Below are 25,789 nucleotides of genomic sequence, written 5' to 3' on the forward strand. Positions count from 1 at the left end.
TCCTGAAATCAAATGTTTCCGCCCCTAAGTGTAATAATCCTGATATTTTCTCTTTTCCCTTTCTCATGGTTGCACTGCCAGATAAAATCAAAACATGAATGACAGCTCAACAAAGGACAGATACAATCTGTCGGGGCTGTTCGGGTTCTGCTTTTCTTCTTGTCCCTAAATCACCTCATTTTATCAGAAGAATTCATCACTTGCACGAGGCCTGTTTGCTTCACACTGGCACAGAAATGCACCGAGCCTGCCCGAAGTGTCACTGTGTGATGGGAGATCAGTGCTGCATCGCCACGCTTAATCACCGCTCAGGTTAATGAGTGCGTTCTCCCCTCTGAAGATTGAATATGAAAACACTGAAAACGATCACTAAGAATTGTCACGGGAAGAAGCCAGAACCTTTCAAATTCCACCCTGCTACAAGAACAAATCCCTATGGCCCAGCTCATCTTTTCACAGGAGCCAAGAACAGCAGGAAGGAGTTGCAATTATCCATGGTACAAAACATCCCCAGCAGCTGAGCTGCGGAAAACTGTTGTGTCCACAGGGCTTCGGCGCTGGGAGCATCCAAGGCACGGGGGCCTCTGACCCACGCTGCTCTCGGCATTCCCACCGCGGCTTCGCCTGCCCCACACTTCGCCTTCCGTGGACACTGTCCCACCTTTGCAGGCAGCACAAGATTTTCTAGCTGGGAATTGTGCTGATAGCTCTGCCCACACCAGAGAGGGACTGCTGAGCTAAAGACACTTCTGTGAGATCAGGCCCGGGACACACAGACACACAGCTCGTCCTAAGGGTGTCCCAGCAGAGCAGGGGGCCCACGGGGTCTCCCAAAGCACCGATGAACTGGCAAGAAGGGGTTGTGCATGGAGCTGGGTGTGCTGGAAATTGTAACTGCAAGTTCAACAGCACTCAGTGAACACCCCAGGGAGCATCTCAGTGTTCTTGGGTTGTTTCTGTTCCCAGTTTCCCACTGGAAATGACAGTCACCTGGTGATACCTGTTCAGGGAGACCTTGTGTCAGTCACTCCTTCAGGCCAGGATTCACCAGTGCCCTGGAACACACCTCATCCCACTCCTCCTGCAAACCATCCATACACGGTGCTCCAGGAACACCGAGCTGCAGAAAATGAGTTTATGCTTCAAAGAGGTTTCGAGGAGAGCTGGTCCAGAGACAGTCAGAGACCAGGAAATGAGTATCCCCAAACCTGGCACTTCAACCTGCACTGATGTCTGAACAAATCTGAGTTGTGGCCATCCTCACTCCCTCAGTAATAAAACTCAAAGCAGGGACCGTAGAATTAGCACCCCCAGCATGAGGTGTGAAAAGCTGAACACGTCACAGAGAGGCCCCAGACACATGTGGGCAATAGCCACATCAACAATGCTCAGCCCTGTCACACTCTGTGCTTCCATCATGTCCCTGACGGGGTGTCCCTGCTCCCCCAGACACCAGCAGCTGTGCTCTGCTCTGGGCTGGGCAGTAGGGTTCTCACTTCTATGTTTGACACAGAAAGTAGGAAGATTACACCACCCAAAAGCCCCAGAGTTCTGCCACTGTCCTTAAAATGTGAGGAACTCCATTGCAGGCCTAAGGACAAGGATTCCTGAGTCCTAGAAAAACGATGTTCAGCTCTGTGAGGTGCTCCAAGCTGTGTTTTCAGCAGATCAACAACTTACCCCCGGTAGTGTTGTTCTCCTGATAGACAGGCCTCAGCAGCTGTAAGACACAACCCAGACAGGACACAGTCACCTGAGACAGACTTTCCAACAATCAATGGCAAATTTTGGCATGCCAAAGCCAGCAAAGCCCAAGCACTCCAGAGAAGTAAAAATCATTTTTGCTTTATGTATAGAGATGAGCTCAATAACGCTGAAGCACAGGCCAAGAGAGGATCCAGGCAGCAGAGCCAACAGCCACCCGCACTAATGCGAGCGTGGGGCTGGAGAGCGGCCCTACCTGGCTCCCAGGGTTCAGCGGCGCCAAGATGATGTAGTTCTGGTCCGCAGCAGAGGGCACCCGTGACAGGGCTGGCATGGTGTTCTGGCCAAGCTTCCCGATCTCTGTGTACCTCTCCCAGCCGTTCAGCATCAGCCCATCGCTCCCGTCATAAAGAACGTGGCAGCTCCGGCGCTGCTCGGGCCGCGGGGACACGGTGCTGTTCTTCTCCCGCTTGTTGGGCGGTGACTGGAGGTCGTAGGCAGACTTGCAGGACGATCTGCGGATCATGCCCTCGTGCCCTGACTTGACCTGCGGGACGAGCCTCCAGACCAGCAGGATGATCTCGGTGGGACAGTTCCTGAAAGATGCAGCACGGGGCAAGTCAGAGATGGAGTAGAAGGGAACAAGGCACCTGCATTGTTCAGCCATGAGCCCTGCACTCCTTCCTCCCTCGAACACCTCTGCCCCTCTCCTGCACTCCCCAGCCCCCAAGTCCTTTCTTCTACTCCAGAGAATCCTTTCCCAGTCTCCTGCATCCCTGAAATCCTTCCTGTGGCCACTCAAAGTTGCTGCTGCCCTGGGCTCCCTCAGACCATCTCTCCCAGAGCCCTGTGCTGATGCTTTGAGTGAACACTCACCGGATTTCGTGTGCCAGCTCCACACATTTCCAGTGTTCCACAGGCTGCTCGTTCAGCTGCAGCACCGTGTCGAGCTGCTGCAGACCTGCCTTTTCCGCTGGGCCACCTGCGGAAAGAAGAGACAAATGCCAGTCACCTGCTGAGAGTACAAGGGGGAGGAGAAGCCCAGGGGCCAGGAGACACCAAAATAGCTCCAAAGTTTGCACCACTTACTCCTCCAAATCCAATCTGTTTCCTCTGACACCCACACCTGGGAATGAAGTGGGGTCAGCTAGCCTGGAGCTTCACTTTCCTACATGCACACACAGCACCTGGGATAAAGCCATGAACGCTCTCCCAGAGCTATTGCAGGAACCTCACGTGTTTCCCGGTGTGCAGTGGGGAGCATCAGGTCACACAGACACCAAGTCCCTCCTGCAGGTCCACACCAACAGGATCTACTCAGGCAACCGAGGGCTTCTGTGATGCTTCTCCCCACTGTGTCCCTGTATGACACAACCCATGAATGCTTTCCAGAGATCTCCCACCCATAGGAGTCCCAGGGAACAAAATCTCTGCAAATTACTGCCAAAAACTGCAAAAACAGTGACACAGTGCTAACCCAGGGGCCTCTGACCTCGTCAGAGGCAGCAGAGAATTCATTAAGTGAAGTTTCTTGAAGGTAACCAGAGTCCTGAAAAGTGTTGGAGTTTCTGAATCACAACATGCATTGAGATGCAAAAGGAACAGGGTCACTCACTCAAACCAAGAGGGATAAAAACAACCCGATCTCTTACCAGAGTCCACAGCCTGCACACGGACTGGGGAGTCGCAGCAGATTGTGAAGCCAAAGCCATCGCTTCCTCGAGGGATCGTAATCTGGAGAGAGACACAGCGGAGTCAGGCTGCTCGGTGGGAAAGCAGCCGCTGTGTGTGAGCAGCGAGCATCCCCCCACCGCCCTGCAGCCCCTGCGAATGCAGACACACGGCACTTCTAGACACCGTCATAGAGCCCAAAGGAACCATCACTGTGAAACCCACAGACAACAGGTCTCTGCTGCGGCCAAAGTGGGGTGGAAAGGGGGCTAAAAAGCAACGTGAAATCGAGCCGAGGATCAACAGAGAGGAATTCAGCAAAACGAGTGTTTATTGAGCACATGCAAGCCTCCAATTGCAATTCTTGCAAATGCAAGAAAAGGTCTTATAAGCCATCAGAAAGGGAAGCAAACCTGGCAGTCTGGCTCTGACACTGATTTCTAACACGGTTTCTCTAAACAAATCACTTAAACATTTCCTTTCCAGTTGAGCGACAGAAAGAGCAGCTCTCCTGTGCGCCGGTGACGCTGCGAGGATTCGCGCGCTCCCGTCTGCACGGCAGCACCACCCCTCAGCGGGGCTGAGCGCGGTCCCCTTGCTGAGCTCAGAGAGGATGGATGCTGTGTTGATTTAGGCTCACTTCTCCTCCTGATTCATGAAGCATTTGGCTTATTAATAAAATGATGTTTATTTTTTGATGTTAGCTTCCAGCAGCAGCTCAGCATGACAGTTCTTGTAAATACCTGATTATTCCCCCAAGAGATTTGTCAAGATCCTTGTTTTACTGGCAGAGAAATGAAAAAAAAAAATCCAACATCTGACCTGTATTATTTTGAGAACAGAGAGAAGACGAGGAATTCAGCAGAAGCTGCCAAGGAGGAGAAGTGGTTCCTCGTTCCTCTGCCACGGGAGGGCAAACGCGGCAAGCTTTCATTTCTCTGCACCTTGACCCCACTTGATTGCTCAGCATAAAATCAGGCTGAGAAAGAGAAACTGCCTTTCCTTGGAAGGATCACAAAGTAGCTGCAGTCCCAGTACACTGAATATAGTTGTTGGGCATTGGAACAGGCTGCCCGGGGCAGTGCTGGAGTCACCATCCCTGGAGGGTTGGACAGACTGAGATGAGGTTCTCAGGACACGGGGCAGTGCCAGGCATGGGGGAATGGTTGGACTCAACGATCTTGAGGGTCTCTTCCAACCAAAATGATTTTATAAAGCACAGGGGACCCGAGTCCAGAAGTGCTACCAGTGGCACCTCAGAGCCAGCCCAGCATCTCTGCCTCCACGGAGACTCCCTGGTCCATTCCCAGCCCAAAGTTCCCCGCACCCAGAGCTCTCCCATTCCTTCTCCTTGAGCTGGTCGGCTCCTGTCTGCCACCAGAGACACCTTCCCCTGCCACTAAATATCAGCTTCTGGCTGCTGATGGTTCCCTTCCCTCAGCTCCCACCACAGGGAGCTGAACATCCTTTTTTGCCACTGGGCATGAAAGAAATACGAGAACCTGACATATGGGTGGCAGATGGTGTGAGACTCCAGCACAGCGGAGGCTCACTGTGCCCGTAACTTTGTCAAAAAATACAGAAGAAATGGTCAAAATAGAGAACTGAGGAGGTCTAAGGCACAAATCGCAGTCAGTTGGCGCTAATACAAAGCAGAGCAGCATTCCTGCACAGGACGGTCACCGCAGTCCTGAGGAGAAGCGGGCAGTTTCAGTTCAGCTGGTTCTTCGTGCGGTTCCCAGTGCACACTGTCCCCTGCAGCAGCTTTAGCAGACACTGGAGATGAGCACAGGAGCGCAGAGAAAAGCTGAACACGAGCCGAGAGCCCCAATCCAAACTGTGCAGGGAAAATTGCGTTCAAAAGTGCAGGAGACTGGGACCTGCACAAGCAAAACCAGCGCCCAGCAGCACACTGAGCAGGGCCAAGAGAACTTGCATTGGCTTTGATAGAGCACAGCGGCCATCGGTTGTGACCGGCTTCAAGCAACACCTGATTCCCAAATACATTCACATTAAAACAATTTTAAAAAGAGATAGTAGCAGCCTGCCTCTTCTCTAATGAGTGGTAAACTGAGACAACGCCTTGCAGTTTTCATCATCAACATGCTCCACTCAAGCTGCACAGTAAATTCTCCCCTCTATTCCCAACTACACCCTGCAGCACTGTGCAGAGATCAGCCAGAAACACCTATCTGGAGATGCTTTCCTTCTATTCCCAATATTATCATCTACAAATCATAATGAAAGCAAATTAAAACCCTAGAAACTGAACACATACAGCCCCAAAATGGTAAGAAAGCCCACAGACACTCAAAACTTAACCCAGCCTTGCAGCAATCCACACACATGCTGGCACAGGGTTTTTTTTCCACGGGAGATACAGACCTGCCTGTATCTCCGCTCCGAGCACACCTTGCAGAGTCCATTGAAGCGGTTCATGGCTGGAAAACCCTAAACTCGCCGTTAGCCCATGAAAGCCCCGTCTCCCGAAGCAGCCGTGATCCTGATCTCCTCGTATCACACGAGCGTGGAACAAACCCCAGTCAAACTGGCATGACCGCCCATGGGAACCCAGCTCCGTAGAAGAATGGCAGGAAACCACCTTTCACCTCCCCGGCCCCTGTCTGTGCCGTATGCCGCTCTACGATAAGCCAGAGGGCTTCCTGAGAACCCTGACAGACAAGGAAGAGAGAGAGTTTTTATATTAAAATTCCTGTCAACTATTTAGTATTCCCTAGTCCCTGCTCTGTTGATGTGGCTTTTGTTCCCGCGGCATTCTTCAGCCGCACAGAGCACTTTGTTATTGCAACCTTCTCACAAACACTGTGAGGATGTTTAAGCGGCGTTTCACAGGCACCGGCTGCGCGAGTTTCACTTCATTAAAAAGACGCCTGCACTCATTACGCTCAAAGGGTAAGAGAGATTCTAAAAAAAAAAAAAAGCAGAGTTTGTTTTTGAAAGCACAGACCCAGAGGATACACGCATCCCAGCGCTTTGTGCTCACAAAGTCACGGGGTGGGAAGCTGAGAGGTCAACTGAATTGCACCCGTGGTGTAATTTTGGAACGAAAGACAAACTCTCAACCCAGCCGGCAACAGGGCAAAAAGCAGGACTCGGCGGGTCCGCACCGCGCAGCCGAGTAGCAAAACCCCCCGGAGATGAGGCTGCAATGCAGAAGAAAGTACCTTCCACACTCCAGCACGGGGATGGACAAGAGAGGAAAGGCTCAAGGGAAGCCAAAGCCCAGGTTCCCTCACACGGCAGCGGGGGTGGCAGGGCCAGGGGAGCTGGGGACAAATGTGAGGAGCCCCAGTGCTCCCGGGGGACCCAGCAGGGTGGTGGGGCCGGTCAGGGCTGCTCCACATGGTCCCCGCCTGCCGCAGCGCCGGGCCGGGGCTGGAAGGAGGATCCGTCTTCCTTCCCAGCCACCATCTTTCAAGTCCATGGCGACTGTCGGAGAGGAAGGGAGGAGAGGGGCGCTGGCTTTGTTTGTCTTGCTCAATTCTACGCTTTAAAACAAATAACTGAAAATGCAGCTGAGGGAAGCAGCAAAGCGGAATTCGGCACAGATAAATCACGGGGCCGGCTGAGCCCCATTTCCGATGCAGGCCATGTGTTTGTGTTCCCATTTCCCACCCTCGCCTTTCCCATAAATCACTGAAGCTCCACTATGGGCCTTTTTCTTCCCAGAGCAAAGGGCCCTGGAAGGAGGAGGGGAGCAGACGCGCCCGTGCACGGAGACACTGAGCCGGCCAGGACTGATGCTGTGCAGCAGGCAGCCGGCCAGCCCCGTCCCCATCGCGCCCAGTCCCCATCGCTCCCAGCCAACGGCTGCTGCTTTGTCTCTGTGGCAATACACTGCAAAAAGAGGTGGGCCCTGAATGGCAAGAGTGAGCGAGCGTGGGCTTACTACCCACATCACCCACCTCCGTCACTTGGTCCTTGATCAGGATAACTAATTGCCTATAAAAGCCAGAGTGTCGACAAGGAAACTGACACAGCTTCCACCTTAGCACCACCCGCACCAACACTCAGTCCCTTGACTCGTTTGAAACCATCCTGCCAGCCAGCCCCCAATGCCACGTCTCCACAGCCTGGTGGGTCCCAGCCCTGTCACACCCACCTTCAGCTGCTCCATGCTCGCAGCATCCCCGCTCTCCTGCGCTGCACCCTGGCTTACCGGCACCATCTCTGGAAGATAAAAAAGGTAAAGGCCATATGAGCCCAACAGTACATCTCTGGATAACCCCTCTCCCCCCACACTGCATGTACACACTATATATGAGATCTTCCCATGCCATGGGCACATTTCCTCCAGGCTGGGGGTGGTTGCACACCTGAGCCAGGCACCGCTGTCCCACCCTGCTCTGTGCCAGCCTGGAGCATAAGAGGTTCCACTTAAATATAAGAAGAAACTTCTTCCCGGTGAGGGTGGCAGAGCCTGGCCCAGGCTGCCCAGGGAGGTTGTGGAGTCTCCTTCTCTGCAGACATTCAAACCCGCCTGGACACCTTCCTGTGGAACCTCAGCTGGGTGTTCCTGCTCCATGGGGGGATTGCACTGGATGAGCTTTCAAGGTCCCTTCCCACCCCTGATGTTTTGTGACTCTGTCCTCCTCACCCCGGCAGCACAGCAAGGAGACCAGGGAAGGAGGGGCAGCTCTCACCATCCTGCACAGACCCCAGGAGTCACAGTCCAGCCGCGGGATCAGCCCCAGGTCTGAGAGGCAGGAATCAGCACAGTGAAAGGCCCAGCAAGAGGGAGAGACGTGGCTGCAAAGCTGGCGTGCACCCAGAGCCCCAGACAGCCGCAGGAGCGAGGGCTGAAGGGCAGAGCCCGGTGCCTGGGCAGTGCCCAGGATCAACCCCATGCTGATCCTTTGGGACTCCAATGCTGTCGCAGGGGTGGAAAGTGCTCACAGGGCAGAGCTGCCTCATGCTGGGGGCTGCTCCCCGCCAGCACAGGGGCCGACACAAGGTGACACCTCATCTAAACCTTACCAGCTCTCCCTGGGACATCCCAGGGGACACACACACACCTCTGCTCTGCTTCAGCCGCCGCGTGGCCACCTTCAGGTGCTTGGTCCTGCCCAGGTCCTCCCCGAGGAGGTAGTACCAGCCGCTGATCTCCTGCGTGGGAGGAAAGCAGCTGTGGATGGAGGGGCAGATCCTCACCCCCATTTAACCCAGTCTGGTTGCCCATAACCCCACAGGGCCCCATTGCAGGAGCTGCCCCAGGCCCGTATGTAGAGGCTGCCCAAATGTGTTTGCACATAGAGACACAGCCTGGAGTCCTCCTCTTGGGATACAGCACCATCTAAAATGCCATCCCTCCTGCAAGGAGGGACCAAGATCCACTGAAGTAACAAGCCTCTAGGTTTTTAGAGAAAGACAAGGTGCAGAAAAACAGCCAGTCAGCAGTAAAACTGCCCATACTGTGTTTGAGCAGCTGGCAATCCCGCAGAGAGACACAGCTCCAGCCGCATCCCCAGAGGAGGACACCCAAACCAGCCTCCAGCAGTGCTGGGTGCTCCTCAGGAGCTCCCCTTGCCCTGTCCCACACCCAGGACAGTGCAGGGGACAGAGGTGACCTGGGCCATCCTCACCTCCCTCCCAGGCAGCTGCCGCTCTCTCCCAGCGCTCCCCAGGGAGCTGACAGGAGCTGGAGGGACCAACCACCTGGACCAAGCCCAGGAGTCGGCTGGGGCTGCAGGAACCACGTTCCCAGCCGCCAGAGGAAGGGACTCACTTGAAAGTGAGTGTTTTAAATCCACAGTGAGGAAACTGAGGAGAGGGAGGGATATTCCAGCAGCATCACACAGCACCCAGGAAACAGGGCCAGCTCATCTCAGCCCCGGGTGAGGTCCCACACACCCCCAGCATCCTCCTGTCAGAGCAGGGCGTTGTGCACATTGACACCATGGACTCCATCCTCTCTGCACACAACACCACCTCACAAAGCTCACTGCCAAAGCCTGACAAGGAGAGGACATCTTTGCAGAGAACAAATATCACCAGAGCAGAGAGTCTTCCTGGGGAGAGCTGCAGTTTGGAGCTGCTCTGCCCAGTTCTCTTCGCTGTTATAACAAAGCTGGATCTCGCTGGTGCAGATTCCAGAGGAGGCCATGCTCAAACTACCTCTTGGCCTCTTCTCAGGTCACCGCCACAAATAACTCATTTTTACCCTCTTGCTGGGCAGCAAATTTCCACATCTCAGGTGATGTATTAACGCAAACCCCTTCGCTTGCTGAGATGCTCTGATGTGCCAACAACAGAGCAGGGCTGTCAAGGATGAAATCCCCAACCACTGGCAGCTGGGATGAACATTTCTGCGTTTCAGTGGGTTGACAGGCGTTAGTTATTGCAGCAGCAGCCTCGCAGGCTTTGTTAGGACAGCAAACCCTGCGGATGTGTATTACCAGGCAGCAGCCAGGCTGGGGCAGCAGCACTGTGACCAAACCTGCAGCAGTGGGGACATGGATTGTGGCCAGGGCACAGTCTGGCAGCACTGCTGTCCCTGGGAACAGCCCGACACCTCTGCATGTGCCCTCTGCCCATCACCTCAGCTGAACCCCCGGCTGCTGAGCGCAGGGAATCAGGCAGACCCCTCAGAGGAGCGTGTCCCCACTACCCAGCAGCCACTTGCTAGATGTGACACGTGCCAGCGAGGTTGATCCCATCACCTGTCCCCAGGCAGCACTCACTGGGGCTGCCTCTCTGCACCCTGAACTGTTGCTGTTCTCTTTGTGTTCCTGCAGAAGGGAGTGAAGGTCTCATGTCCCAAGATCCTTCCTCATCTCTGCCTCCCGCAGTCACACCAACAACAGTCTTCCAGTGGCCATCCATACTGGGAATGGGACCAGGGAACTACCTGGGCACCTTTGGAGCATCTTTGTCCCATGGTGCAAGAAGCCTGCTCCTGCCCTAAGGGTGACAACATCCACACACCGACCCGAAAAACGTGCTCATCCTACACATTGCGCTCCAGCATGGAGGTACCTTGTCCAGGGTCAGGAGGGACTTGACGCCAAAGCTCATGCAGCCAATCAGTTCGCTCTGTCTGCGGGAGAGCCAAAGACCATCAGCACGTGCTTGTTCACAACTCCTAGGGGACTAGCGCCCCACATGCAGCCCTTTCCCAGAACACCCCAAATATCCTCCTGCTGGGAGGACAGAGAGAGAATTGGGGTGTTCAGATGGAGAAGAGAAGCTCCAGGGAGACCTTAGTGCAGCCTTTCTGGACTTCAAAGGGCCCCATAAGAAAGATGGGGACAGACTTTTGAGCAGGGCCTGTTGTGATAGGACAAGGGGTGATGGTTTAAACTAAAGGAGGGAGATTCAGGCTGGACAGGAGGAAGCGAATCTTGCCCCTGAGAGCCTGGCCCAGGTTGGCCAGAGAGGTGGTGGATGAACCATCCCTGGAGACATCCCAGGCCAGGCTGGACGGGGCTCTGAGCAACCTGAGCTGGTGAAGATGTCCCTGTCATGGCAGGGGGGGCACTGGGGGAGCTGGGAAGGTCCCTTCAACCCAGACCATTCTGTGATTCTGTGACCCCTGCCCACGCTGGTTTCCAGGCAGTACCCAGGCTCTGCCTCCCTCTCCAGGCAGGAGCAATCCTGGTGTAACCGCACAGCTCAGTAGGTGCTCACCAGCTCACCACAGTGCTCACCAGCACAGGCCACCCTGGGGAACAACCCTGGCTGAGGCATCCCACCAGCAGGTCACAGTCCTGTTGCTCAGCTCCCCAGTGTCACCAGCCACAGCCTCTGTTCAGGGCAGCTCCCTTGGGGAGCTCACGTGGGGTGGGCAGAGCAGACAGCAGGTTTGCTGCCGCATCAGCCCCATCTGAAACAGATGGTATGGCAGGCTGGCAGCCCCTTACCTGGAATTTCTCTCTCGGTTCCAGACTGTGACCAGGAGACGTTTCTGCTCATCCTCCTCTTGCACTGGGCTGTAACAAGCAAAGGACACAGCTCGTGAGCACCAATCTTCCCCAGCAGCACTCAGCAAGGGCTGCCCTCACAGCCAGGGCCTCCTCATCCTCCTCAGAGCGAGGTTTTCTCCTCTGTTCTCTGCACGGAGCACTGCAGCATCATCCCAAATGGTCACCTCCTCAAAGGAGCCACCCTTGTGCCAATTCTCTCGTTCCTGACAGAAAGCTGCACAGGCATGCGACACCTCTGGGGCAGGTGCTGCGGACATTGCTCAGGTGGTTTAAGGGGAAGAGAATTTTACAGAAAGATACACTTCCAATATCAAAGGGTAAAATGCGAGGAATGTGCCACAGTTCACACTCTGAAACAACCATCCTGTGCCAAACTAAATGCCATAGGGAGACAGAGGTCTGACACAGGCTGGTTAGCCAGCAAAACAAGCTTTATGGAAACACAACAGCTCCTTTCCCATGAAGAAACATACTGTAGCTATAGGAAATCCTTTTACCTTCCTCGTTCACACTGATGCCCATGCTATTGCAGGTGTAAGGTCTAGGAAATGAAGCGTGTTTGCCCAACTCCTGCCCAGCAAGAAAGTCCAAGTCTGCGGGAGCGCCGCTGCCATGCTGCGTGCTGACAGCTTTGTGAGCCTCCGCAGAGCTCTGCCCAAAAGTTCAAGGCATTTTGGCTATAAAAAACAGCAGAATAATGTCTGTCACTCCTCATCTCAGCAGCAGACCTGCTCATGCGTGATGTGTGTTTGTTATAGACCGTAATGCTAAAGCAAACACAGGGTCTTGGCTTCAAGAGGGAATCCCCGGACAGCGGTCATGTGTGTCCCCCAACGTGAACACGGCGCTGACAGATGGGTCAGAGCCTCCCCTGCCCTGTCATACTCACAAAAGAAAGTGCTCGTGGAAGACAGGATTTTTGCTGTCTGGCACGGTCTTCGTCTTTTGCCTGCATTTCCAGTCAGCATCTGGCACGATCGACGTCTTTGCAGAGGAAAACAAGCAGCGTGTTAGCACTCAAAGCAAGCGCTGGCACCCAGCTGCCACCTCAGCCGCTGTGGTGGCAGGAGACCAGCACAGCCACTGCTATGGATGGTTGAGCCTCGGAGATCCAGCAGAGCCCGTGCTAATGCATGGTTTAGATCATTTTACCCTATGCATGTCAAGTCATTGCATCACAACACCCCCTGGGGCAGGGGAGGGAAGGAAAAGAGCAGCAAAATCAAGGACCGATGCACACAAATGCCGCTGGCTGGTCTCTGACTTGCAGCCCCCTCATAGGGAAGATGCTTCCTGCATGGTGCACACCACCAGCCCGTGGCAGCCAGGGGGATGCTCTTGCACCATTAAACTAAACAGGAGTCAGTTTCAGAATATACATGAGGCCTTCGTACTTATTTTTTACATGTTCTTTAAGCTTCAATGATTCATAAAATCATTTTGGTTGGATGAGACCCTGAAGATCACTGAGTCCAACCATAACCTAACTCTGGCACTAACCCATGTCCTTAAGAGCCTCAGCTATACGTCTTTTAAACCCCTCCAGGGATGGTGACTCCACCACTGCCCTGGGCAGCCTGTTCCAATGCCTCACAGCCCTTTCTGATTGTTTGCTGCTACTTTTATCCACAGTCGTGCTGAATAGAAGCTACGGCTAAATGGAAGGTTAAATGTATTATTGCTCTTGCCTCCCACTGGGATGCATCCCACTTGGTTGACACAGCCCTTAGCAAGGTCCCATCCTCTGCTTTTCTGGGTCCACGCAGACACTGTGCCAACAAAACCAGGGAGACCTGCAGCACTGGACAAGAGAGCAGCCGTCTCCCTGCACGCTGGGGATGCTGAGCCAGAGGAGGACAAAGGAGGAAAGGGAAGGGACAGGCAGCCCAGGGCATGCTTGGAAGAGCCAACCCCAAAACCCAAGAAAGCCAAAGCTCCCTGAGCAAAGCCCCAGGAGAACCGACCTTCACGTAGGAGTCGCATGTCCGGCACTCCTTCCCCATCAGTCCTTTTGCTTCCATGACTGGAAAGGAAACAAAGTAGTCAAACCCCAAAGTGGCAGGGAAAGCATCTTCATACACCACGGTGCTCTGTTTGATGAGGTGTCCCGTCCTCATGGGGCCGAACACGCCTCCCACCCCATCAGGATCCACACACAGCTCCCCAGCAGCCTGGTCTCACTGGGCACCCACAGCCAGGTGAAGCGATTTATCGTATTTTTTGCCTTTAATACAACTGTGCTATAAATAAAAGCATTTATGGGTGAGGGTGGCGGCAGATGCAGTTCAGCATCCGGCTTGCAAATTGCATTTCGTTTGCCTGACTTGACACAGTTCTGGGCTCCCTGCCCTGGAGCCAAATGTATCATCAAGTTAAATATCAATGGGCACATCCTGATGGCAGTTCTGCCAGCAGAGACTTGCCATTGCCCCATGGGGGGGAACAGTGGGTTCCCAGCCACATGGCTGGAGGCAACAGATGTGCAGCAGAGTCGCGATTGCCTGGGATAGGCTGTCAGAACAAGGCTGAGCTCAGTCCTAAAAAGCCTAGCAAGGCAGCGGTGCCCTCTCTAACACACACCACTAAAGCTGCAGTGCCACAGTTCCCCAGGACCTGCGCCATGGCTGTGAAGAAGCCACCATCCCAGGTGCATCACTCTCCGGTACCCAGCAGTGGTGGCCATGCCCGAGTCCCCAAACAAGGAAAAGCATCTTTTGTCCCCTGGGGGTCATGCCATGGTGTAAGGGACAGCAACCCTGGCCTGGACCAGGTGAAATAATTCTATTGAAGAAATGATGCTGGTGTTAAAAAATTGCAGCATTTGGAGGTAACTGAGTGACTTAGAAGTCCTGACAAATGACACAAATGGTTTTGGCCAATGTAAAAGATGTTTCAGAGGAGATAAAGCACTTCAGATTTTCTTTTCCAAATTATATTTGCTTTTTTTCTGTTCATATAGAGTTAAAGAAAAAGAACTTATACACATGGATGCAAAAGACACCATGGTCACCTGCAAATTAATATCTCTAGAAATCTCAGTTTGACCTGTACATCAAAGAGCCCCCATCATGCTGCTCCACCAGAGCTGCTCCCAACAGCTTTCTCGAAGTTCCAAAGAGTTTGAAGAATGGGCACCACTGTGCTGACCCCATCACCAGCCCAGCGTGACACTGGGGCCACCTCCCCACACGCCCCAGGGAGATACTCACTGTGCAGCACCAGGGTCCGGCCCCGCACCTCAACGGACAGCTTCAGCTGGCCTGGGGAAGGAGAGGAGGGATGGTGAAGGAGAAATGCAGGAGGCAGGGCTGGCACAGCTCCCCCAGCACCCCTGAGGTCCCAAACCCATCTTGCTTCCCCACCCAGGCATGGGCATCACTCAGGGGCCAAGGGGAAAATCAGGGAGAAAACATCTTCTGCTACCAAGCAAGTCACAGAATCCCAGAACGTCAGGGATTGGAAGGGCCCTGGAAAGCTCACCCAGTGCAATCCCCCCATGGAGCAGGAACACCCAGCTGAGGTTCCACAGGAAGGTGTCCAGGCGGGTTTGAATGTCTGCAGAGAAGGAGACTCCACAACCTCCCTGGGCAGCCTGGGCCAGGCTCTGACACCCTCACCAGGAAGAAGTTGCTTCCCATATTTAAGTGGAATCTCTTGAGTTCCAGTTTGCACCCATTGCCCCTTGTCCTGTCACTGGTTGTCACCAAGAAGAGCCTGGCTCCATCCTCCTGACACTCCCCCTTTCCATATTGATCCCCATGAATGAGTCCCCTCTCAGTCTCCTCTTCTCCAGCTCCAGAGCCCCAGCTCCCTCAGCCTTTCCTCACACGGGAGATGCTCCACTCCCTTCAGCATCTTGGTGGCTGCGCTGGACTCTCTCCAGCAGTTCCCTGTCCTTCTGGAACTGAGGGGCCACAACTGGACACAATATTCCAGGTGTGGTCTCCCCAGGGCAGAGCAGAGGGGCAGGAGAACCTCTCTGACCTACTGACCACCCCCTTCTAACCCACCCCAGGTACCATTGGCTTCCTGGCCACAAGGGCCCAGTGCTGGCTCATGGTCACCCTGCTGTCCCCAGGACCCCCAGGTCCCTTTCCCCTACACTGCTCTCTAATAGGTCATGCCCCAACTTATACTGGAAAAAAAATGTAAAAATGTCCCAGGAAAACCCAAATACTGTTTTCTCAGCACACAGTAAACTCCACTGGCAGAAGGCACAAGTGCACGGCAGAGGGAAGTGGCAGTAGCAGGATGAACAGTCGCTGTGGGATGAATTAACCCCGGTGTAACAGGGGGATGCAGCTGCTCAAATCCTGCCCCCAACCCAGACCCAGCTTCCCCACTGCCTCCCATCACTGTCACCCATCACCAGCACTGTTGAGCAGAGAAGATGCAGTGACAAGAACTAACGCAGCACAGGTCCACCCCCCCAGGAATGGGAGCATGGCAAGAGATCCCACACTGTAGCCTCCTGCATTTCCTGGGGACCCCAGACGGGATGGGCTGCTGAGCAGACAGGTCATCCCCTAAAACCAGGAGTCAATATTTGCTTTAATCTAGGATTAAACAAGAATGGTTTCAGTCATGTGTTTCGACACTGAATTATTGTCAGGTGGCCAACAAGGCCAGGAGCAGCCAAACCCCAGGGAACAGCAACACTCATCGTCCTGCAATCCCTCTGTCGCAGACCCAGGGGCACTGGGACCAAACAGAACCCTGGCTCCCATAGACGCAGCCCCCGGGGAACTGCCTGGCTCCCGGGGTAACAGCACTGAGAGATTTTGGTGCGGGAGAAGGTGATAGGGGAGAGACGGGAGCAGCTACATGGAAGAAACCCAACTTTGGAGCAGGTGTGGATGGAGATCCCCCCGCTCCCGGTGCTCTGCCTTACCCACAGCTGCCCACAGAGCCAAAATCTGCCCGGGTGCCCAGCTCCCCATCAGCATCGTGAGCAGAGCGAGGAGCGCAGTTGAGATCAAAGGCAGTCATTAGCAGGCCAAAAGAGCAGAACTTAATGAGAGCACAGGGGCGTCCACTTCTGTCCCTCAACAGGGCAGAGAACACAGGAGAGAAAGAGAGCTCAAAGTGCCAAGACCTATTGCTTGGAGCAAATGAGGGGATCTTCCTTGGAGCAGGAGATTGATCTGAGTTGTTACAGGAGCATAGACAGCCATGAAGGAGAAGACTTCTCCCCACGTGGACTGGTAGAGCACGGCAGCAAGAGCTCACTGTGGGACCCAGCAGTGCCTGGTGGGTGCTGCAGAGCCCTGTGCAGCTCAGCAGGCAACATTTCCACCCATCAGAGCCTTTTCAGCTCACAGAGGTGAGAGGGGAAGGGAGAGCTCGGAACAGAGAGAGGAGGTAGGAGGGATGAAACCAGAGAAGCATCAAACCAGAGTAAGTCAGTTCAGCTGGAGCCTCCTCCTGGGGAATTGCTCTCAGTGTGGACTGTGCAGGCAGATCCAACCTCTGTGTTCGTGAACTTGGGACAGGCTCAGCTGAAACCATGCTTAGACAGGTCTCTGAGTCCAGAAACCCCTCGAAGAGGTGCAAGGACAAAAAGCAGGGTTATTTATAAAGAAAGAACATAGGAAGGAGCATCCCAAACACACCTTTGGCTGGTGACACATAAAGTCACCACCTGAAAACACAGCGCCCTCAACTGCAGAACCCACTGCTTGCAGCACGCTCTGCACAGAGGTGAGAGCCCTTCAGTAGAGCTGGGAATCAAACCCAGTGCTTGCACAGCTCCGAACCAAACCTGCAGGTCCTGCTGCTTTGTCAAACACCTGTGCCAGATCCCCGAGCTCCCTCCTCTCATCTGGAGCTGCGAGTTGTGATTTTGCAGCGCTGCCTGGACCCATGTACCAGCAACCAACCCGCAGCACTGGAAACCCAAGGGGTCACAGACCCTGCGCAGGAGCTCAGTTCCTGGGAGAGCCACACACATGAACCCACTGAGCAAGGGACGGGGACAGGTCACTGGGCAGCAGCTCAGCCCTGCCAGCTCGCTCACAGCTATACACTCACTTTCCCATGCACTAGTGACTCTGCATCAGCCCGAAAATCCATCCACATGGCCAGGCTGGTACGAGGACTCGGCCAACACCATTTTCCAGGGTGGCGGTGACGCACTGGGGTGTGCAGCCCCTCTGATCACCTTCCCAAGGGGGCCCAAGGAGCTGCCGCTTGCCAGCTGGGATACGATGTGCAGATTGTGAAGGTGGTGCAGGGTCTGAAATCTGTGTAATTGCTCTGGACCAACCCAAAACTAAACGTTTCCCAGTGTCCTGGGAGAATCAAAAGTCTGAAAGCATTAGCACAACATTTCATTCAGTCCAAAGCAAAATATCCCATTTTCACTTGATTTCCAGCTTACAAAAAAATCCAAAGACTTGTAAACAACATTTACAGACACCTAAACATCTTTCAAAATCAAAACCAACATTTCATTTTGCAGAAGATGCACCCAAGGGCTTAGGTTTGCTGGCGTGTGGTTACCTTAACGGATTGTTTAACCTGAAACAGCTCAGAGAACTCATTTTTCACTCAAAAAAACCCCACATAGTTTTTAAATCTCACTCCAGCTCAAGTGTGTGTCCATGTGTGCACCTGCACGTTTGGGAGCACATGTGTGTGCAGATGTGGAAATGCAAGTCTCTATCTGCAAGGGCACACGTGCAAGGTGAGAAAGCAAAGACAACCCAGGTGAGGTAAATCAGGACAGCGCTACTGAAGCCAACACTGATTTACAAGAGGGAAAACATTGTCCCCTGGTGCCATCGTGCCACCCCAGCCTTTTGGACCAAGACTCTGACCCTTCCGCTATCTCCAGATCGCTGACACTGTGGGAACCTTCGCGCTGCTCCACTATTAGCATGTAACAACCCTTACAACACAAAAGCAAAATGCCCCCATCTAACCAAGCATGACGAGGAGTCAGCCCTGTAATGAATGGGCCCTGGGGAGGAGAAAGAAGCTTTTGTGTTGGGAAATTCGGGGGGAGGAAGCTCTGTGCTCAGCCCTGGGCATGGCTGGGGCCACTCCTGGGGGACACATGGGAACAAGGCTCCTGCACAAGGAGGGATCAGGTCAGACGGGCCTGTGGCCTCGTGTATCGCGTGCAGCGCTGCTGCTCTGGTGCAGGGACAGCGCCCCTGGCACCTGTGTCACAGGTGACACCAGAGGAGAGCAGGGAGAAAATGGGCATTTTGGCCTTTTTCAGAAATATCATAAATTGGCCCCAGTAGAAATGATTTGGGAGTATCAGTGCAAAAGAGCCTCTCCTTCCTGTGGGGAACAGGTGACACTCCTGTCAATGCATTAGCTCCCACGATCTCCAAAGCACGTGAAGTGACAAATCACACACCCCAGGACACCCCGGTCAGCCCATCTGATCCCAAAGGGGTCCCAGCCGGCTCATGCCAGGGAAGCGCTCAGCAGCTTTGGAGCAATTCCAGAGCCTGCGTGGGGCCAGGAGCAGAGAGAGAAGCTGCTGTCAGAAAGAGCCAACCCAGCAGAAGCTGGTGGGAGGGATGTGCTGTCCCAGCACCTCTATGTGGACAGGCTCAAGGGCAGCAGTCACACCTTCTCAGACCGCAGGGGCTGAAACACAACCCCTGTCAAGGCAAGTTCTTGGGCTGCATTTCTACCTCATTTTGAAGCAGTGGGTCAGAGAAACTAGAGGTACTAGAGAGAGAGGAGGAGAGCTGGGGAAGGGTTGGAGCACAAGTGTGATGGGAGCGGCTGAGGGACCTGGGGGGGTTCAGCTGGAGAACAGGAGCTGAGGGGAGACCTTCTGATCTCTGAACTGCCTGAAAGGAGCTTGGAGCCAGGGGGGTCGGGCTCTGCTCCCCAGGAACAAGCGCCAGGAGCAGAGGAAACGGCCTCAAGTTGCGCCAGGGGAGGTTGAGGTTGGATCTGGGGAACAATTTCTTCCCCAAAGGTCTGTGGGGCATTGGAACAGGCTGCCCAGGGCAGTGCTGGAGTCACCATCCCTGGAGGAGTTTCAAAGGCATTTAGACAAGGTTCTCAAGGACATGGTTTAATGCTAGAGTGAGGTTATGGTTGGACTCAATGATCCTGAGGGTCTCTTCCAACTGAAATGATTCTGTGATTCTAAATGTTATTCCCTAGATTTACCTCTTTCTACACATCCCTAACATGAACTAAGGGAAACAGCTTCAGCAGAGGTGCCTTGACACAGCTTCTCCAGGTCACCTGCATTCCATGAAGGTTCATATAAATGAAAACAGGAGCAGAGAAAGGCCAGAGGGAGACAAAAGCAGACAGCTCGTCTCACAACAGGACCCACACGCAGCTCCTGAGTGCACTCCTCATCACAGGGAGCAGGCTCAGCGGGGCTGGCAGGGGTCAGCACCCAGACCCTGTCTGTCTGGACCCCACAGGGCAGGAGAGGCGATTTGAGCTGCTGAACAAAGCTGGCACCAGGAGAACAGAGAAAATCCGGGTACGAACAAGCACCAGCTGGTAAGCAAACAGGTTCCCACCCATGGGAGAAGTTTGCCAGGCCAAGGGAGGGGACACATGAATGGTGGTGTCCTTCGGGAGAAGATCCAGCAGGCAGGAAAATCTGTTCCTTACTGATGTTCTCTGACAAATGGAAAATTTGGGGTTCTCCTTAAATGCTTTTCTGTTTTATTGTGGGAAAAATGCAGGTTTCACCCTGGCTGGGACACCCAAGAGCCATGAGTGTACATGGCAAGGGGAATTCTGACCAGAGGAAAGTAATGTCAGCTAACTGCCTGGGTGAGAGGTCCCCATGGCATGAGGCAGAGCACCCCAAGATCACCATGGACAACTTGGGGCCCTGGCACCAGCTTTCCCAGGACCTGGGTCACCCACGGGGGTGCTGGCCCTGCCACTGCTCTTCTGCTCCTGCTCAGGGCACCCAACACCAGGTCTTGTCAGTGATGGTCAGCCCATGAAGTGAACTGCAGCTGCAGAGATGATGCTTGGTTACAGATCCAAGAGGCACCACAAAACTCACAATATTTGGCACAAATAAGTCCTGCAAAGACAGGTGGATTTCAGGTTCCAGGCTGTCCTGAGTAGTTTGATGTTAACAAGTCAAAAAGGGGAAGGAGCAGCATCCCTGGCTGCTCAGGGAAGGGATGTCCTGCTCCATTCATGTAACCCTCTCTGCTTCCCTGCAGCCTCTTCAACAGCCCATTGCACAATCGCCCACCCTGCTCACTAAAACAAGCGAGAGCTTTTTGAAAGAGTTTTTGCAAGAAAACTGTTGCATAAGTGGGACCCAGGAAGGGCACCCAGCTTCCCTGTGCACAGGACAGCTGCTGACAAGCCAACACACACAACCAATGGCCAGTGTTAACAGTTGGAGTCAACAATCTTAAAGGTCTTTTCCAACCAAAATGATCCTAAGATTCTACGACACTTGCTGCCAAACTCACCAGCTCGCAGGTAGGTGTGCAGGACGTGCAGCCCAGCCATCGCTGGAACGCTCCAGCCCGCAGAGCCAAGTCACCACTGCCCACGGGCTTCTTCAAGCCCTTGCAACAAAACTGAGGCAGCCCCAGGAAAACCCACAAGGAGCAGAGAAGGAAACTGGGGCTCTGCCTTAAGGTGGGTTGGGTCTCTGGCCAGCCCTGCACAGGAATCCCAGCTCCTGCCCATCCAGGGGTGCAAAACCACCTGGGTATTCGGCACCCGGCTGACCACAGCAGCACGCCTTGGCCGCAGCAGCTTGATTTCAGGGTGCTCTCCAGTTCGCCAGCTCGATGGAGCCACGTATTATTCCAGTTCAGCGAGGCAGAAGCAAGCAGGCTGCTGCTCAGTGTTACTGCCTTTGGGGAGCAGCTCTCCAGCCCATTCCTACCACCCAGGCGCTGACCATGACCTGCCACAGCTGCACCGGCCACATCCCCCGGGCACTCCCTGCTCGCCGGAGCTGCGGGCTCAATGCTTACCAAACGTGGTGAGGTAGAAAGAAGCTCCCAGGGGATCAGCCTGGCGGGTGCAGAGCGAGACTCTGTGGATGTTGCCGGGCTCCATGGCAGGACACTTCTAATTAGCCAGTAATTGGAGCCCTCCCAGCCTAGCCCGGGAAAGCCAAGCAGCCGTTTAAGCCGGGAGTGACAGGCAGCCGGGTTTCCATGGGACACGCGCCCAACCGCCGCACGTTTGAACGGCGCGGCTCCCATTGGTCCCGCGGATTTGAACGGGGACCGCACCTGCCTGAGCAAACAGGCCGAGCCCTGCGCCGCAGCCATGTGCAAGGACACGTGCAGCGCTCTGCAGACCCCAGACGAACACCAGCACCGTCCCACAGCCACCCTGCTGATGCACCAGGAATCAGTTCCTGGGAAGAGTGGAAAACCTTGCAGCGTTTCCTCTCCTCCGCAGTACGACAGGCTGTAAGTAACCCTGTGACTGTGCGACCAGGATTGCCAGCAAATGCTCAGCTGCTTGGGGAACTGCCCCACCAGAGCAGAAGGGGACAGCAGCATGAGACAGCTCTGGGGAAATTACTGCAGACAAGGAAAGGCTGTAAGAGATTTGGTCTGTGGAGGTGAGGCAAGAAAGGGAGGGATGGTCAGATAAGGGTTACCTGCTTGGCTCTTGTGTGACAAGGAAAGAAGCACACAGCCCCCCAGGCTCGTGGGGTCACTCTGCAAGACCCCAAGAAGCCCTTTTCATGCCCCAAAGGGTGACAATGCGCCCATCAGCTCCAGACAGCGCACCACAGCTCAGCAGGAGCACCCAGAGCTGAGCACAAATCCAGAGTGTGGGGAGGAATGATGGAGACTGTTTCTCCATGAAACCCCCTCCGCATAGGCTGGGCTGTCCCAGGATCCCTGCAGCCTTGCTCCCCACAGCACAGGACCCCACAGGGGACTGACCCCTGGCAGAGCGGACCTGTCCCCATACCCCCCCATGCTGTGGGAAATGCCACACTCAGCAAGGTCCGTTCCTCATGGCACTGCAGCGAGGCTGCGGGGTCCACAACAGCACAGGGGGGTCTGGATCAGACTTGTGGGGCCTTTGTGGGTAAGAGCAGCCAATTCATGGATCCCACTGCCCTGGGCCCAGGCAGAGGTTGGTAATGGGAGAGCTCAGCCCTGACAAGTGAAGGCTGGGAGAGACACGGGTGCAGCCCAGCACAGGGCCATGCTGCCACTGCAGACAGCTGCTGTCAGTGCTGCACAGGCACCTCCATTTCCCAGTCTGCTGAAGTTGTACTAAATATACTGATGTCTTTGGGATGGAAAAGGACAAGACCTGTAGAGTCCAGGATGCTGGACACACACCTCTGCCATTCCTCCCCATGGTCACCCCTCCACATGCTCCTGGCCAGCACCAAGCCCCTGGCTGCCCCACAGCCCCGCTCACACCCCCAACACGTACCTTTCCCCTTCACTTGTGCGTGGCTGATCTTCCTCCTGCTCCCCAATGGTCCCTTTGACATCTGCAGGGAGGGTTGTACATCCCTGCATCGTCCCTTCGGCAGAGCTGGCAGACGCTCCAGCTCCAGTAACTGGGGACTCTGCCCTGTCCCTGCCAGAGAAAAAAAGGAGATGAGGACAGGACACAGCAGGACAGGGAGCTGGGACACAGGGGACACCACAGGCTCTGCAGCACCCATGTGTTTCACCCGCCACAAGGGTACGTCCCCACCCTGTCCCAGCCTTCCCCAGATCACACTGCCAGGTCTCTGCTCCTAGCTTCCCCTGGCCAGCTCTGCACAAACAGGGCCGTTCTGTCCCCTACTGTCCCCCCTGTCCAGTCCCGTCTGGGTGCAGAAGGCAGAGGAGCGATGGCAAGTCACCAGGGCCAGCGTCACAGCAGAACACAGACCCTCATTCAGAGGAGTCACCCCAGCACGTGTCTCAGCTGCACCTTGGCCCTTTACACACCAGCACCAAGTGCGTCCTCCGCTCAGCACCGTTATATTTTACTGTATTTAAAACAGTCAGCCAGCCCCTTCAGGGCTTAATGAGCCCATGAGCAGCTTTCCAGGACACTGGAGATGTTGCCCCGCTCCTGCTGAGTGTTCAGGACAGTCTTGCAAGGCTCAGATCCAGCTCTCAGTCCACAACCTGAAGCACTCAGGCTCAGAGTAGCAGGGATGCTCTGCACAGGGAGAAACGGGATGGTTTCCTTGTGACCAGCACACAGCACACCAGCCCCTCCTTGCTCACAACCAAACCACCACCCAGGAACCTGCCACGGGATCCCTTGCTGATAGAGACAATAGCACACAGACCCAGAAATGGGAGCCTGGAGGGAGAGACATCTCCCAGCCACAGCACAGAGCGAGGGAACCAGCACCGCCCAGTAACTCTTCAGGGTTAGAAGCATCTGGCCAGGCTTCTTCCAGCACATCCTGTCGCACCAGGTGAGATCAGGGATGAGTTAACTCTGAACACACTGTGCAGCCTGTCCCACCAGGTGAAATCAGATATGAGTTAACTCTGGGTACTCTGCACACTAACACAAAGTGACAACAACTGCTCCAGAAGCCAAATTCAACCACAAATCTACTAAAAGTACTCAGTGGAACTACAAATTACAGCAATTAGTGATTTGGCAAAAGTCTGTAACTGTATCATAAACCCTAGCAAACTTAGAGGAGCGCAGATGGAACGCACGCACCCCGGGGCACAGCCCAAGCCATCAAGTCACAGGTTAATTCCTCTGCGAGGGCTGTGGGGCAGAGCAATGTCCCTCATCCCACGATGGAGCTGTGCCCCACGCACCCCCCCCATCCACAAAAGCCAAAGAGCCTGACCTGCAATTCTGATGTACGATTGAGCCCTCCAGAGCCAGGACATGTGGCAGCATGTACCAGGACATCCAGCACCTAACACAGACCCCTAGGTGCCTTCGGGTACCTGAAAACACCCCCCCAGCTCTGTCTTCCCAGCCTCTAGCCAAAGGGCACAGACAGGCAGGCAACCTGGAAAGGCTGTTTGCTTGCTAGAAAAGCTGTCTTTTCCCCCAAAGTTTGGCTTATTTGCTGGCAGAGGCACTGGCTGGATTCAGCTGAATCACCAGTAAAACTGCCTGAAAGTGCAGGAAATGCAGAAGAGATACAGCCACATCTATGGACATGCAAGAGAGCCCTGGACACAGACCTGAACCTCTTCATCCCGTCCTTCCTCCCCATCCTCACAGACAGCACTGGCAACAAACCTGGGAGAGGAACAGAGTCACATGTATTTATATCACAGAATATAACAGGAGCTCTTCCTTCCTCCCCACAGGGAGGGTCTGCGGACCCCTCACCATCCCAGCCCTGGGGTCTGCAGAGAAACCTCAGAGAAGCTCAAAACCCCTCTCCTGTGGCTGTGCCTAACAGCAAGATCACAGATGGAGGTCCCCAGAAAAAGGCCAAAGAACTGCCTGGGTCACAGTTAGTGCTGCTGTCACCTCCTGGACAGGAGGGTCGAGGAAGGACCCCGTCGCTGTCCCAAACATCCATCTATCCCTCGCCACAGCCCCAGAAGCCCTGGCAATGCCTGAGCACCACAGATAAATGGTGTTAAATCACAGTCCTGGACAATCAGGAACCAGCACACAGATGGGGTGGGCACTGCCCAGGGGTACACAGTCATTTCTAAGGCACTTCAAAATGTTCCTCCCTCCAGGCTTAGAAAAAACTCTTCCTGTCATTTATTGAGCTGAATCCATTTGCTGACATTCTCAGTGACCTTCATCTTGCCACCCATCAAAATTAAAGCTTTATCCCAGTGAATTTACTTGCCCCTGAAGTTAAATACAGCCTAGGGCTGCATGTTTCAGTGCACAGCATCCCCAGCTATCCAGCACATCCCACACCACAGGACACGCAACACCAAGCAATTCTACTGAAGGAACAAGCAAACAACCCACTCTGCAGTCCCAGCTCTGCAGAAGCTCTGTTAACACGAGCAGAGCGTGCACAACCCAGCCTTGCCATGTCCTTCCCTCCTTCACCACTCATCCCACAACAGCATTGAGACCACAACTGGTGCTGTTTCTCTCCAGCACCGCTGAGCCTGTAGCTCTCCCCAGCACACACAGCAGTGGTGGGAGGTGTTTTACGTGTCACCTCGACTCTTAGGAGCTCCCCGGGCTCACACAAAGCCTCCCCTCACCATGTCTGTGTTGCAAAATGCTCTTAAGAGGCAAAAGGAAAGACGAACAGGACAGCAGCAAAAAGCACTGTGTCTCTAAAGCAGGCAGTCTCACAGGTTTGGGTAAAAGAATCCCACTAGATAGTGTTTTTAAAAATTAAAAAAAATAATATTAACAGAAAAGGTAAAGAAGAATCTCTGTGGGACTCTGGGACTCCCCCACACCCTCCTCTCAGAGTCTGTCTGCAAAAATCACTCCTAACTCTCAAACCCAGCAGAACCACGTCTGCTCCACCCTGCAGCACAAGGCACCAGTGGGGAGCCCCGAGGTCAATCACGATCCCGCAGGAGCTGCGCATCACCAACATCCCG

General features: G+C 54.3%; 1 protein-coding gene across 13 annotated transcripts in view; it reads right to left on the reverse strand.

Annotated features, from left to right (window-relative positions):
- RGS3 (regulator of G protein signaling 3) overlaps positions 1-25,789 on the reverse strand; it is an 86,189-nt gene that overhangs the window by 53,243 nt on the left and 7,157 nt on the right. For 7 of the 13 annotated variants that reach the window (XM_071817290.1, XM_071817292.1, XM_071817291.1 and 4 more), the window contains 12 exons: positions 22,707-22,856; positions 14,528-14,578; positions 13,283-13,341; positions 12,208-12,302; positions 11,256-11,324; positions 10,372-10,432; positions 8,412-8,502; positions 7,499-7,566; positions 3,357-3,438; positions 2,581-2,686; positions 1,961-2,300; positions 1,681-1,720 (listed from right to left, as the gene is read on the reverse strand). In XM_071817290.1, the coding sequence (XP_071673391.1) occupies positions 1,681-1,720; positions 1,961-2,300; positions 2,581-2,686; positions 3,357-3,438; positions 7,499-7,566; positions 8,412-8,502; positions 10,372-10,432; positions 11,256-11,324; positions 12,208-12,302; positions 13,283-13,341; positions 14,528-14,578; positions 22,707-22,856 (1,212 nt within the window). Of the gene's footprint in view, positions 1-1,680; positions 1,721-1,960; positions 2,301-2,580; positions 2,687-3,356; positions 3,439-5,760; positions 5,932-7,498; positions 7,567-8,373; positions 8,503-10,371; positions 10,433-11,255; positions 11,325-11,815; positions 11,996-12,207; positions 12,303-13,282; positions 13,342-14,527; positions 14,581-21,268; positions 21,385-22,706; positions 22,857-24,436; positions 24,495-25,789 lie in introns of those variants that run through there. The other 6 variants (XM_071817294.1, XM_065853766.2, XM_071817295.1 and 3 more) reach the window with 6 other exon arrangements.

This window comes from Patagioenas fasciata, chromosome 20, assembly GCF_037038585.1.
Source record: "Patagioenas fasciata isolate bPatFas1 chromosome 20, bPatFas1.hap1, whole genome shotgun sequence".
Classification (NCBI taxonomy): Eukaryota; Metazoa; Chordata; class Aves; order Columbiformes; family Columbidae; genus Patagioenas; species Patagioenas fasciata.